The 13,497-nt window shown below is 46.6% G+C and overlaps 2 protein-coding genes across 5 annotated transcripts in view; one reads left to right on the top strand and one right to left on the bottom strand.

Moving 5' to 3' along the window:
- Hnrnpm (heterogeneous nuclear ribonucleoprotein M) overlaps positions 1-2,953 on the top strand; it is a 41,225-nt gene extending 38,272 nt beyond the window's left edge. For 3 of the 4 annotated variants that reach the window (XM_021652877.2, XM_021652876.2, XM_060370935.1), the window contains 2 exons: positions 289-340; positions 2,530-2,953. In XM_021652877.2, coding sequence (XP_021508552.1) covers positions 289-340; positions 2,530-2,693 — 216 coding nt within the window. In that variant the 3' untranslated portion in view covers positions 2,694-2,953. Of the gene's footprint in view, positions 1-288; positions 341-2,443 lie in introns of all 4 variants that reach the window. The other variant, XM_060370936.1, reaches the window with a different exon arrangement.
- A 599-nt stretch (positions 2,954-3,552) lies between these two features.
- Positions 3,553-10,068, bottom strand: Pram1 (PML-RARA regulated adaptor molecule 1). Its single transcript, XM_060370887.1, has 10 exons — positions 10,051-10,068; positions 7,807-9,298; positions 7,670-7,721; positions 7,520-7,596; positions 4,478-4,535; positions 4,276-4,381; positions 4,007-4,169; positions 3,891-3,924; positions 3,778-3,812; positions 3,553-3,695 (listed from the first exon to the last, which is right to left on the bottom strand). The coding sequence occupies exons 1-10, from the start codon at positions 10,066-10,068 to the stop codon at positions 3,658-3,660; spliced, it is 2,073 nt and encodes a 690-aa protein (XP_060226870.1). The 3' UTR covers positions 3,553-3,657.
- Between the last annotated feature and the right edge of the window lie 3,429 nt (positions 10,069-13,497).

Here is a 13,497-nt window from a genome sequence, read left to right as displayed (position 1 = left end):
GCCACTTCATAGCCTAATTCTAGGTAGACTTGTTTTGTTCCCTGCTGATTGTCTTAAAGAAGTCAGCCTGCCTCTGTGATGAGAAGTGGTCATTTTTTTGGAGTTGGGGATGGGTTGGTAGGGAATTAAACCTAGGGCTGTACACATTCTAGGCAAATCACCCTACCCCTAAGTAAGCTACAAACCCAGCCTATGAAAACCTTCAAGTCATTTTCTTGTATCTATTGTAATGTCTGTACATTAAGACGTTGCATCACAGATTAGTCTGCTTTTTTTTTTTTCCCTCAGCTTCCATTTGATTTTACATGGAAGATGCTGAAGGACAAATTCAACGAATGTGGTAAGTGTCTATTTGAGAAAGGCTCTCTATGTGCTTTCCTGTGTTGTGGCTTGTTGGTGATGCTGTTGAGTTGGAGCAGTGAAGCTTCCTTCCTAGTCTTTAACAACCACTGTCCATGGGCTTTAGAGCACCAATGGGCCTTGCCATTGTTCTGCCTCTGTGGGTACTCAGGAAGGTTTTAGGTGTCCTGGTATGTGTCATGCTATATGCTCATCTCATCCTTGCTGTTCTTTTCTAGTTAGATTTTTGAGAGAGTCTCTCACCTTCTAATGAGTTCATGATTCTTTTTGCCTCTGCAGGCAAATGCCACCACTCCTGTTTTCTCAGATTCTGAGAGGAGGCAGTATTGTTATAATTTTTACATAAGAGTAAGCAAAGCCACCTTCTTGAGATCATATACTTGTAAGAGGCAAAAACAACAGTAAATCAAATACAAGTTGCTTTCCTCCAATCAGTCATGCCCTTAGCTGGTTTGGTTCTTCAGAGCACTCCTGTGGTCAGTAATTGTAGGTCTATGCACACTGTGTGGGGTGAAAGTTTCTGGTTGTGGCTTCTTAGCACATGAGACAACCTTTTTGTAGAGCGTCTTTGGCGACCAAAGTGCAGGCTTCCCCTGCTCCCATTGCACCTTCTCAGCTAAGCCAAGATGCAGGTGGCTTCAGTCAGGACACCTCTATTTCTTGTTTCCACATTCAAAAACAGCTCACATTCCACTGCTCTGTTACTTTCCCCTGATTCGTATGAGGTAAGCTGCAGAGTCAAAGCCAACCTTCTTGCCTGGTTCTTTTGATTCTCTGCATTGCAATTTTCATGTCAGTCAATATTGTAACTAGATATTCCCAAAACTGATTGGAATGTGCCATTCTTCCCACTTCTGAGAAAATGTAACTTCAAAAGCTTCTGGTAATTTGATTCCATTTCTTTCCTGCTCCTGAACCTGAACTATGTGTTTGCCTGCTGACATTCTTTGCTTTCCTTCCAGAAGAATTCGTTCTTCCCTCCTTTTTTTCCTCCCACTTTTCTCTTTTTCTTTTTGAGACAGGATCCAACTAGTCCTAAGTTGGCTCCAAAGTTCTTGGGTAGCCAAGGATGACATTTAACTCTTAGATTTTTGGGGAGAAGGGGTGAGCGTTGGGTCTCTTAAAACTTAGGCTGTCCCTTAAACTCATGATATAACCTTGAACTGTGTAATCCTCCTGCTTCTACCTCCTTAATGCTAGGATTACAGGGTTGTGCTATCATGCCCCATTTGTTACAAGTGCTAGGGCTCAAACCAGGGGTCTTATGAGTGCTAGACAAGCACTGTACCCACTGAACTACATTCTTAGTGACCTTGAGCTCTTGATTCTCCTACCTCCACCTCAAGGGCTGCGATTATAGGTGAGACACATTTTCATTTTTCTTTCTGTCTTCCAACTCCTTTTCTTCTGTCTTGTCATTTCCTTCTGGATCTTGCCATGTAGCCCTGGACTGGCCTAGAGCTTAAAAAAGTCTTGCAACTCCCAAGTGCTTGGATTGCACATGTGTACCATGTGTCCTGCTCTGGCAGTAATGTTTATTCTGATGAATTTCTACTTCATGTCTTTTAGAACTCTATCATGAGAAACCACTGGAGTGTCACTTCTCCCCAAGCCACTAAAGTTGTGGGCCTTAACAGCACCAATATGTTTTTGGCTCTTACTCTTATCACACACACGTTTATTTTATGCTTGACATATATCTGGGCACTTAATAATCTAGGTGTTTAATGGATATGTGTAAGCTACTTACCTGGCTTACATTTACATTGGGGTAGTATAGAAGTATTGCTATATTGGCAATGGCATTGTGACAGGATGGTGATATTCAGTAATCAAACTTCTAGAATTCTAAGGTTGGCTCCACATAGCCCCTTCTCTCTGTAACTTGCTGGAAAATAAAGGCAAACATTTGAAGCCACTTGGCAAGTTCTTCACAGCAGGTTAAGCTGTTTGTCCTGCTTAGAGAACAATGGCAATGTAGTGGAGAGGACAGTAGTTGCTGGTGCCATACGTGGTGTTCTGAGCATTCACTTCATGCACAAGGGCCTCTCCCCTTTTTGACTGTGTCACCGAAATCCAACAGGTGATCTGGACTGAGTGGAGCCTAGACAGAGGCTGAGCTCTGGGTTTGCCTGATGCGTGTGGTCTCTTCTTCCCTCCTTGTGCCAGGCCACGTGCTGTACGCCGACATCAAGATGGAGAACGGAAAGTCCAAGGGGTGCGGTGTGGTTAAGTTTGAGTCTCCAGAGGTGGCTGAGAGAGCCTGCCGGATGATGAATGGCATGAAGCTGAGTGGCCGAGAGATTGATGTTCGAATCGATAGAAATGCTTAAGCAGTTGCCTTTTTTAAACATCAATACCAGACCTCTGAATTTGTATTTTTTCTTGTTAACCATTTTAATTTGTTGGCTGGATGTATAAAGATGTTTAAAAAATTCAGTTGCTTTTGGGGGTAATTTCAATTAATTTTTTAATGATTGGGGTTCCATTTGACTGTTTGCATTGAGATTGCAATGTACGCAATTTTTTTTGTAGTTGTGGCATCTTGTTGACATCGAATATGACTTTGATAATAAATACCAGTTCCTGAAAATGGCTTGCTTTTTTTGTTTGTGTATATGTTGTAGATGTCTGTGGAGCTGGGGCAGCTTTTACTTCCTCCTTTCTCAGAATTGTCACCCCATTGTTGGAGGTGGCCTCTAGGGTTTGGAGAGAGGTCCTGGGTTTTTTTAAGAATTGTAGGCTTTACACTCACTATAGTACAGATTCTAGAAGGTCTTCGTTTTCCCAGGAGCAATAATAGCAATCCTGAAATATCTTACAACAATCCTGAACGTCATCCTATGGCTTTATTCTGTGAGTCCCAGAAACTGAGTGAAGCTCACCTCACTTTGGCTTTTTTGTTCAAGCCCACTAAGAATGTCACTGTTTGGGGACATTTCATACATTCCTTTTAGGCAGGAACCCCAGTGAGGGTCCATCGTTGACTTACTTGGCAACACAATAGCCTATAAGCGGCTTTTGGGGTGCAGCTACTGGTCATACAAGGTATGTGTGGATGTATCCTCAGCAGCTCCTTTCCAATTGGTAGGGTAACTTTTTTTTTTTTTTTTTTTTTTTTCCTGTTGACCTTTGTGCCAGTCAGGAAGGAGAGAAGACAAGAACCAATGATGTTTTTAAAGGGAATTTTTATGTAGACACATACACTTGGGCGTCTGTCTGTTTGCCAGGCTTGGGATCCAGGGCTCTTAAGTCGGCCGTTGCTAAGCTGTTGGTCCTGGAACCCACCTGTCAGCCTTACTGTCCCTGAGAAAATTGTTGGGTATCCAGAGGGTCTGCAAAAAAGGATGAATTCCAAGTGATACTGTGCCACAGAGGCATGATAGCAAGCATCCCTGTGGGAATCACTGTACATACCCCAGAAGCTGACGTCATCATATACTTCCGTTTCCCTGGCAGAGAGCATGGTGTAGTCAGCAGGGGCTACCCCAGGTGTTCCCCCACCCCATCCAGGCAGGATCAGTACTTACAAGGGCAACAGTGCAGTTCTGGGTACGTAGCCATCTGCAGGGGAGAGTAGGTAGAGTGGATTCTTAGCCCTAACACCTGTCACTCCTTTCCCTGGATGTGGGCCAAGCACACTTACACTTGCCCTTGGGATCCCGACACAGCATCTCATCCTTGCTGGTGAACTCGATCACTTCTAGAATCTCTCCACGCCGGATGCCCAGGTGCTTGCCACCTCCACGCCGCGTCTTGGCATTGGGGTCAATCATCATCTTTGTGTGAATTACGATTTCACCTTCAAACTTGGAGAACATCATGTTAAGACTTTCTGCTGTTAACCTTAGTTCTGGAAGACCTGGGCCTGGATACCAGTCCTCCCAGGATTCACTCATTGTTCTATGTCCTTACCTTGAACTTCTTTCTAAACTCTCTCTCAGCTTTCTCTGCCTTCCTGATTTGTTTCAGCAGCTTGGGGTCAGGGGCTGGCAGCTGCTGTGGCTGAGTGGCATTCTTCCTGGAAGACGTAGTTATTGGGGATAATTACGAGTAAGAAGTGGCCCCTATCAGAGACAGAGAGCCCAGCCAGTAACAGCCCATTTGCCCCATGTACCTGAGCTCTGGATCCTGCTGAGGCCATCTGGTGGTTTGCTGGGTAGGCTGCACTTCATCTAAGAGTATCAGACAAGAGTCAGGACTAGGCCCCCGGCTCTCTACCCTAGTGATTTGATGTGTGGTGAGCCTGCCCTTGAAGAATCTTGACCACTTTTCTCCTATACTTATCTCTCAAGGCTAATCCGTTCTTGTGGGTAAGGTTCATTTTGGTGAGGAAAATAAAGGCTGAGAAGTTGGGTCAACTGTCCAGTAAAATTGTAGAGGTGGTATGGATTTGCAGGCTTTTGTTTTTGTGGTCTTACTGTGTAGACCCAGCTGCCCTAGAATTCAGCTCTATCTCCCTCTGCCTTCCTGAGTGCTCGGATTAAACATACGGCCACCATGACTAACCTTTCAGTTGTAGGCTTTGGTGGCCCCAACAGTAGGCCAGGCTTCCAGAGTGAGTCCAGATGGTGCCTAAGGGTTTGTTTGGGTGATAGCCTTTTGAAGCTTGTGTGAGTAAGGGCCTGAATCAGAAGCCCCATTTTGTTAATGACCCAAATGTCACTTTGAACATTTCAGACCAACTCTCCTTTCTGTTGAGCATCCCACAGCAGGGGTGTCTGTGTCATACCCAGCCAGTGTTTTGAGATCTTTTTTTTTTTTAAATTATTTTTTTTATTATTTTTTTATCAGTTACATTTTATTAACTCTGTATCCCAGCCGTGTCCCGATCCCTCATTCCCTCCCAGTCCCTCCGTCCCTCCCTCCCTCATCTCCACCGTGCCCCTTTCCAAGTCCACTGATAGGGGGGACCTCCTCCCCATTCATCTGATCCTCTTTTATCAGGTATCTTCAGGACTGGCTGCAAAGCCCTCCTCTGTGGCCTAACAGGACTGCTCCTCCCTTCGGGGGTGGGGAGACCAAAGAGCCAGTCATTGAGTTCCTGTTAGAAATAGTCCTTGTTCCCCTCACTTTGGGAAACCAATTGGTTACTGAGCTACCACAGGCTACATCTGAGCGGAGGTTCTAGGTTATATCCATACATGGTCCTTGGTTGAATGTCAGTCTCAGAAAAGACCCTGTGCCCAGATATATTTGGTCCTTGTGGAGCTCCTATCCTTTCCCCATCAGACTAACTCCCCTTCTTATGATTCCCTGTACTCTGCCAAAGGTTTGGTCATGAGTCTTTGCTTTGAAAACACTGCTAGTTAGCGTCTTTCAGATGCGCTCAGTAGACTCCTGTCATACGTTCAATGCACATCCCATCTGTCTTTCTAAACGAGGATTGATCATCTTACCCCATGTCCGCTCAATTGATTATCTTTTTTAGGTGTATAGATTTCATTATGTTTATCATATCTTATAGGTCTATATAAGTGAGTATATCCCATGTTTGGTGTTTTGAGATCTCAACTCTTCAGGCAGAGATCTGGTTCCTACCCAGATCTACTTTTACTTCTACAGCACTGCTTTTACTTCTCTCATGATCTGCCTCAGTCTTGAGTGGTCTCACAGCTTGAAGCAAACTTGACTCTGACACTACGGGGGCCCTGTGGTCCTGTGTTACCCTGCAGTTTGTTCCGAACAGGCCACTGATGGCCTGCCTTTTCTGTTGGTCTGCACATATCCTAAAAAGGCTGCATGCTGCCCCTCCGGATGAATTCCTATCTGAGAAAAGACGGGGCTGCCATATTTCAAAGGAACCCAAGAGTAGGAAAGAGGAGTTGGTGGTCCCAGGCTACTCTGGTACTGGGAAGATTACTGTAAAATGCTCAAAGCAGCCTTTGAGAGACTGTCCACAGGAAGGCTCACACATGGCACTGAAAGGAGAAACTCCTATAGTTCTGGTATTTAATAATCTTGAAGAGTAAAGATTGGGAAGAGGTTACTGAAGCAGTGCATGTGTGTGTGTGTTGGAGGAGGGGTTCTATTAAGTCCTTTCCTAACCTTGGAAACAGTAGTGAGGGCTCTCACCAGCGTTTCTGCAAAGCTGCCTCCCACCCCCACCATACAGCATCTCCTCAACGGAAACACTAGGGTCTCTGTTAGGAAACTCTACTAAAGGACGTGTTGCAAGCATTGCCCCAGTTGGACCAGGAGAAGCAAACAAAAGGGACCCAGGAAGGAGCAAGGGCTAGAGAATTTGAAGGCACCTGGCTTTGTACTAGGACCTCCAGCTGGGACAGGGAGAGCAAGGTTATCCCAAGGCCAAGAGTCTCTGTTAGGAGTCCCCAATAAGACCAGGAATAGCTAGCTAGGGGAGGGGAAGCTCAGCTGGAACTTCCACAGCTCTAGATCAACTGGCTGGGTCTAGTCTCAGATCCCTGAACTCAATGTTAATGGGGTAATTGTCTTAGTTGTGGCTGCAGAATCAGCAAAGTTCTTTCAAAGAAGCGCATGTTTGCCATGGAGACACCAATCTTGGAGCTGCTCAAGGAATTAACTTAGAAGAGAGGAAAAGAACGTTCTGCCACATTGCCTCCAGCCCTAACATCTTGCCTTATTCCAGCCACACACAGAGCTTGCTGGGACATGCTCTTATGATGGACTGTAAGGAACCTGGTGGGCTGGGATTTGCTTTGGTATTATTTGCAGGGTCTTACCTAATCCAGGCTGGTCTTCATTGCTAAGTAGCCAAGGCTGATCATCCTGCCTGCTAAATGCCAATTATAGGTGTGCATTGTAAGTAACTGTGCCCAGCCTTGTCCATAATCCTGCCATGATTCCTGCACATGAGTGCTACGCTTTATAAAGGGAATATGCCATGATCTCACTCATTCTCTGCCTAATATACTGCCTTGTCTGTTTTGCTAACTTTGGTTTCCACGGTTCTTCCATTGCTGTCCAGGCCTCTTGTCACCTCAGTGGACCATGCTTCTACCTACAGCAAACCTGGCTGCTTGGGTACCTCTGGGCTTCTCCTTCCTTACCATCTGGCCCACCAGCATCCACCCTAGTATGGATCACTTTCTAGTCTTAAACCTGGAGTGTGAGAAAATGCCTTTCTTAACTAATGATTCATGGGTGCCCAGGCCAACCACTTAGACCACCTACAAACCTGTACCTCTGGGGCTAGGACTAGAGTCTTCTGTGGCCTCCACAGCATCATACAGCTCATAGATCTCCTCCGGATTCCTGCAGGGATACCTGAGATGAGGGCCTCCTTGAGCCCCACACCCCTACCTGGCCCCTCTCTCCCTACACTCACTTCGCAATATGTTGAAGTTGTTGGGCTTGGAAGTGGGTCCCAGTAGTAGAGGCTGTGGAACAGACAGCATGGGAGGGAAGCAGCTCTGCCCAGATTTTTAGGCCCCTCCTCTGCCTCAGCCACCCACCCTAACTTACCTGTGTGTGGGGCTGGGGCTCTCCGGAAGCTTTGGATATTGATGGGGACCGGTGGTAGTGGAGGCTTAGCTGGGGGAGAGCCCAGGCTGCTGGCTGAGGGTAGAGGCCGCCGAGGTGGGTGCCGGACTTGGAAGTCTTGTGATCTACAGCGGGATGTCCCAGGCATTCCAAGCCCAGGGCTGAGGGGGAACTGGGGCCTGGAGCCCACAATGGCAGAGGGCAGGGAACACTCGGATACTGAACCAGGGAGTTTGGGCTTTCTAGGCATACCCTTGGGGAACTCCGGCTGGAAGAACTTGCCACGTTGAGCTTGCAAAAACTTCCTGGGGATCGAACTGAACTCAGGTTCCGAGGATGTTCTAGGGAGATGACCCAGTTCTGGTTGGAGGGGCTTCTTCGAAAGTATGTTGTGGTCTAGCTGCTGAGGCTTCTTGGGAACCTTGCGAACTTCGGGCTCAGAGGATGTCCTGCTAAGGTTACTTTGCTGGAGCTGTGGATGTTTCTTGGGAAATGCATGAAGGTCTGGCTGAGGGGAGTGAGATTGGGGGTTACATGACCCAGGCTTCCAGGGGGCTGTCTGGGGGACTTCAAAGGACATGGTCTGCTGTGGAGACTTGGGGCAACTGATGCTCTGAGGATATGGGGGCTTCCTCAAGTTCTCGTTGAACTCAGATAGCAGTGACTTCTTGGGAAAGGAACTGACATCAGGCTGTGGGGAGTGGGGATAAAACTCATTGGACCCAAGCTTGGAGGGGGATGTCTGAGGAACTTCACTGGACTCTGGCTGTGTTAGGGACTTCCTAGAGAAAGCAGCAGTCTGAGGCTGCAGTGGTTTCTTGGGAAAGGTACTGAAATCAGATGGCAAGGGCTTCAGAGGGCCCTCACTAGACTCAGGCTGCCAAAACATCTTGGGTTTGAGCTCTGTTGGGGGCCTGGCAGGATTGCTGAGCTCAGGCTTCAGGGGCTTCTGGGCAGGTACACTAGGCTCTTGGGGTGCCTCAAGCTGTGGAGAGCTCAAGTCAGGTTTGGGGAACTTCTTTTCAGGTTTAGGGAGATTAGTGAGCTCAGGCTGTGAGGGCTTCTTTGGGAGGCTGGCAAACTGGGGCTGAGGGGGCTTCTTTAGATCTGTGAACTCGGCCTTCGAGGGCTTCTTGACACCAGTGAATTCCGGATGTAGAGGCTTCCTTGGGAGATCTTTGAGCTCAGCCTGTAGGGGCTTCTTGGGTAGATTAGTGAACTCAGGCTGCGGTAACTTTCTGAGAACCTCAGGCTGTGGGGGCTTCTTGCTTACAAACTTCAGCTGTGGAGTTTTCAAGGACACTGCACTGAACTCAGACTGTGAAGACATGGGCTGATCACTTAACTCAGTCTGTGGAAATGTCTTCAGGAGTTTGTTGAACTCAGGCTTTGGGGTTTTTCTGGACAGTTCTCCAGACTCTGACTTAGAGGCCTGGAACTTAGCTTGGAGGTTTCGGAAGTCCTGATTGCTCCCCTAGGAGGACATGGAAGGGTGTCATATAAGAAGGCAGTTGGAGAAACAGCTATAGATACAGTTGGTCATAGACACACAAACCCATCACCCTCCCCTTCCCTTAGGCTCCCATTCTAACATTGCTTCTTCCCCAGCCTCAGCTGTACCTCAGTCAGCTTCTCTTTTTGGATAAGAACTACTGTTCCCAGGTTTCTGGAACTCACACCCTCCTGAATCCTCTTCTTAAGCTGTGTCTAACTTCATCTCTAGTAGGACCTAGCTCTTTATGCCCCACCCCTAGCCCATGGCCCCAGTCAGCAATGCCTTCCCAGCATCTTCAACTTTTTCACCTCTGCTCCCCCTAGATTCCCTCTCGGCCTGACCACAAAGCTCTCCCCAGTTCTTTTTTTTTTTTTCTCTCAGATTTCAAGATACATCCGGAATTCAACCACTTCTCACTGTCACCCCAGCTAGAGGAACTGTCCCCCACAGCCCAGATCACTATAATGGGCTCTTCCCTGGTCTGCCCTAGAGGAGACCTGCTAAGTCTCTGCTCTGAATCTCTCAGTGAATTTTCATCTCTCTGGGAAACCAAATAGTCCCTGAATGACTACGCAACATCCCTCCCCAGCTCATAGCTTCTGTCCTGTGATGCATACCTCTCAATGCATACATGGGAGTCTCCCTCCTCTTTGTCTTTATGACAATACTCCTTAAGGGAGGCCTCTGAGACAACCCTATTTTAAATCAATTTCCCCTCCCCAGTTTCCCACCTTCTTTATATCTCCCATCACCTATCAAATTGCTTATTAGTTCTGTTGTAATGTCTTTATAATGTTTTGGGGGGTTTGCATTTTTGTTATGTTAGGAATGGAAACCAGCAAGTTCTGTAGCACTGAGCCACACCTTCCCACTGACTAGGGTTCTTTTGTTTGTTTTTTTGTATTTACTTTTTAAAGCAGGGTCTCATATATACTAGGTTGGCCTCAAACTTGCTATGTATTTGAGGATAACCTTGAACTCCTAATACTCCTGCCTCCAACTCCCATGTGCTGGGATTACAGGTATGTACCACTATCCTTAGTTTTATTTCTTTGTTTTGAGTCAGTGTCTCACTATGTAGCCCAGGCTGGTCTGGAACCTAACAATCCTCCTGCTTCAGCCATCTGAGTGCTGAGATTACAGTTGTGAACTTCCATACCCAGTTTGACTAACCTGTTAAAATTTTATTTGGAGGGCTAGAGAGATTGTTCAGTAGCAAAGTACTTGTCATATAAGCCAGAGTTCTGTCCTCAGCACCCATACATAAAAAAAGCCTGGAGCCACACCTGTCATTCCGGCTCTTGGAGAGGCCAAGGGAGGAGACTCTCTGGGGTTTGCTGGCCAGCTTGTCCAGCTAAGTCAACAAACTCCAGGTGCAGCTAGAGACCCTGTCTCAAAAGAGTAAGTAAAGGGCCATTGAGAAAGGCCCAACCTTCACATACATGTACTGTCTATTACTGTCACAGACATATGACTGTCTCCTTTAGCCCCTCTAGATCATCCATGACCTCTCACTGCCTGGCACATAGTTAAGTACTCAGTAAAATATTTACAGAAATAAAATATATGCAGGGCTACAAAGACAGGCATACATTCAGTCTATCTAACATGTGGGTGTAAGTCTCACAGTTTCTGAAAAAGATACACAGGGAGGCTCATGATACTCCACATGAGGAGCAGCAGGCAGGCTCCCCATATGGGCACAGGCACCATATGACATGTTCCGAACATTCCTGGAATCTCAAAGATTGGCCTTTGCCATAGGTCACAGGTGCAGGTAGATATTCAAGTAGATACCCAAGGCCTCTGAGAGGCCTCACAACCTGTCTTCATCAAGGGTCAAGAAGATTGGAGGACGGGTTCAGAACCTTGTGAGCCCATCTAGAGATGGAGGGATTCAGAAGCACCTCTGGGGAGGCATTAGTTCTTGCCTGGAGTCAGACATGCCTTTGTTGAAGCCTCAATGAATTGAGGCAACAGTTCCAGCTGACCACAGGACTAAATAAGAAAGAGTTAGCAAAGCACAGCTTGGGTGACTGGCTGGGGATGGGGGCTGGTGCAGCAGATGCATGACCCACTTCGTCACCCCACAGGAAGCCTCTGCTCTTATCCCAGCTGATGATATAGGGTAAAGGGGTATCATTCCAGGCATACCCAACCCACCCTGCCTTAAAAGTCACAGATCCAAGCCTGGTCCACAAGAGCTCAAGCTATGCCTTGGCTGTTCCCTACTTTGGCCTAGGCCATTTCATTCCCAGGACTTCCTAGCTCTATTCTGTCAGGCTACCAATGGGGTCATATTTACCAGTTCCCCAGTTTCCACTTTTGCTCCTTGTTACCTGCCCAGAATGGACTTCCAATGGGGGCTTGGGGACTCACCATGGCTTCAGGGAGTGATGAACCACGAGGTGAGTGTGCCTGAGCTTAGGCTGCTGCCTTGAGGAAGTAACTGTGGTTTCTGATCCTTGACACACCGTAAGTAGGGGCTGTTGGGGGGGGGGGGAGGAAAGAGGCGGAGATGGCCTTTCTGTCCCCTCCTTGAGTTCCTGCCTGCCTACTACAGTCCCCAAGCTCAGGTCATCAGGCCTAAGCATTTCTCTAATGCACAGTTACTAGCTATTAACTAGCCTCTTGATTCCCTATTATTCTCCTTACTCTTAACACTTTGGGTTCCTGACAAGCTTTGTCTCCAAAAAAGCAGGCTTAGGCCAAACTCAGGACAGCCACAGGAATAGATCACCACAATGGGGATTTTATGGTTTGCTTTCGGGTTTAAGACGTCTCTGAAAAGTTAGAGCCAGGATATGGCTAGTATAATGGTGAGGACACGACTGTCCTCCTGTGTTGTTTCATCTACCTTGTTTCAACACTTGTACTCTCAACAGGACTTCCCTGTTAAGGTGACAAATGCCCAGTCAGCCAGGACTGAGTACACAAAGCATAAGGCTCAACAAGGATAGCAGATTTAGGGGTGGATGGTATTAAAGATTTATAACTGGGGTAAGGGGAGGTAGGGGTTTTAAGGACCTCTTAAGTTCCCAGTCATTAGAGAAAGCAGAGAGAGGAGAAGCCAGAAAACTGGATTACAGGAAAATGAAAACAGCTCTTGAGAGTCCACAGAGGGACAAAGGTAGATACAGGTAATGGAGAGCCTTGACGGCAGGATTCAGCCCACAGAAACAAAAGCAGAGTACAGAGCTATGATTCTCAGATTTGAAACAGAATTCCTTGAGCTGTTAACAGAAGGGTTTTCCAGCGATTCTGACATCACCAGTCTGGGATGTGGTCCGAGCAGGAGGACTGTTTAGACTCTGGCAGGGTGATTCCAGTTGCACAAGTGAGAATACTTGTGAGAATACTTGCCAGCTTGAGGTATATAATGCGACCCTGACTTAGAAAATTAAAGAAACCCAAGAAAGTACATGTTCTATCCAGGTCTGGTGGCACAAACCTGTGATTCCCAGCAATTGAGAAACTGAGGGCAACAAGATATTAAGTGCATGGCCAGCCTCAGGCTACAAATTTGAGATCCTGTTAGCAGGATATAGTAATCTTTATCCATCACTTGGGAGGCAGAGGCAAAGCCAACCTGGTCTACAAGCAAGTTCCAGGAGACTGTCTCAAAAAAAAAAAAAAAAAAAAAAAAAAAGTTGAGATCCTGTCAAAGGAAAAAAAAAAAAAGACATAAGAGCTCTTTGTAGCTCTGTTGTATAGCATTCACAAAGCCTTAGATTTGATTTCCAGAACTACATAAAACAGCAGTTGGGAGGTAAAAACAGGAGGAGTGGAAAGTCCTATAGTTTGAGGCCAGCCTGTTTTACATGGTGAGTTCCAGTCCAGCAAGGGACACATAGTAAAATCTATTTTTTTTTTTTTTGTTTGGTTGGGTTTTTGTTATTTTGGGGGGAGGGTTTTAGGGGGGAGAAGGGAGATTTGGTTTGGTTGTGGATTTTTGTTTTTTGCTTTTCGTTTTTTTATTTTTTCTTTGTAGCCCTAGCTGTCCTGGACTCACTCTGTAGACAAGGCTGACCTCGAACTCAGAGATCCACCTGCCACTGCCTGCCTAGTGCTTGGATTAAAGACATGTCCGGCTTTGTCCAATCTTAAGTGAATATTTTATCTTAGGTGCTGAGTTGCTATTGGGTAATACAAGGCAAGTAGCAAGAACATGTATAACT

The sequence above is a fragment of the Meriones unguiculatus genome, chromosome 17 (genome assembly GCF_030254825.1).
Source record: "Meriones unguiculatus strain TT.TT164.6M chromosome 17, Bangor_MerUng_6.1, whole genome shotgun sequence".
Lineage (NCBI taxonomy): Eukaryota > Metazoa > Chordata > Mammalia > Rodentia > Muridae > Meriones > Meriones unguiculatus.
Note: the sequence above shows the minus strand (reverse complement) of the source record. Positions and strands in the feature narration are given on the sequence as shown.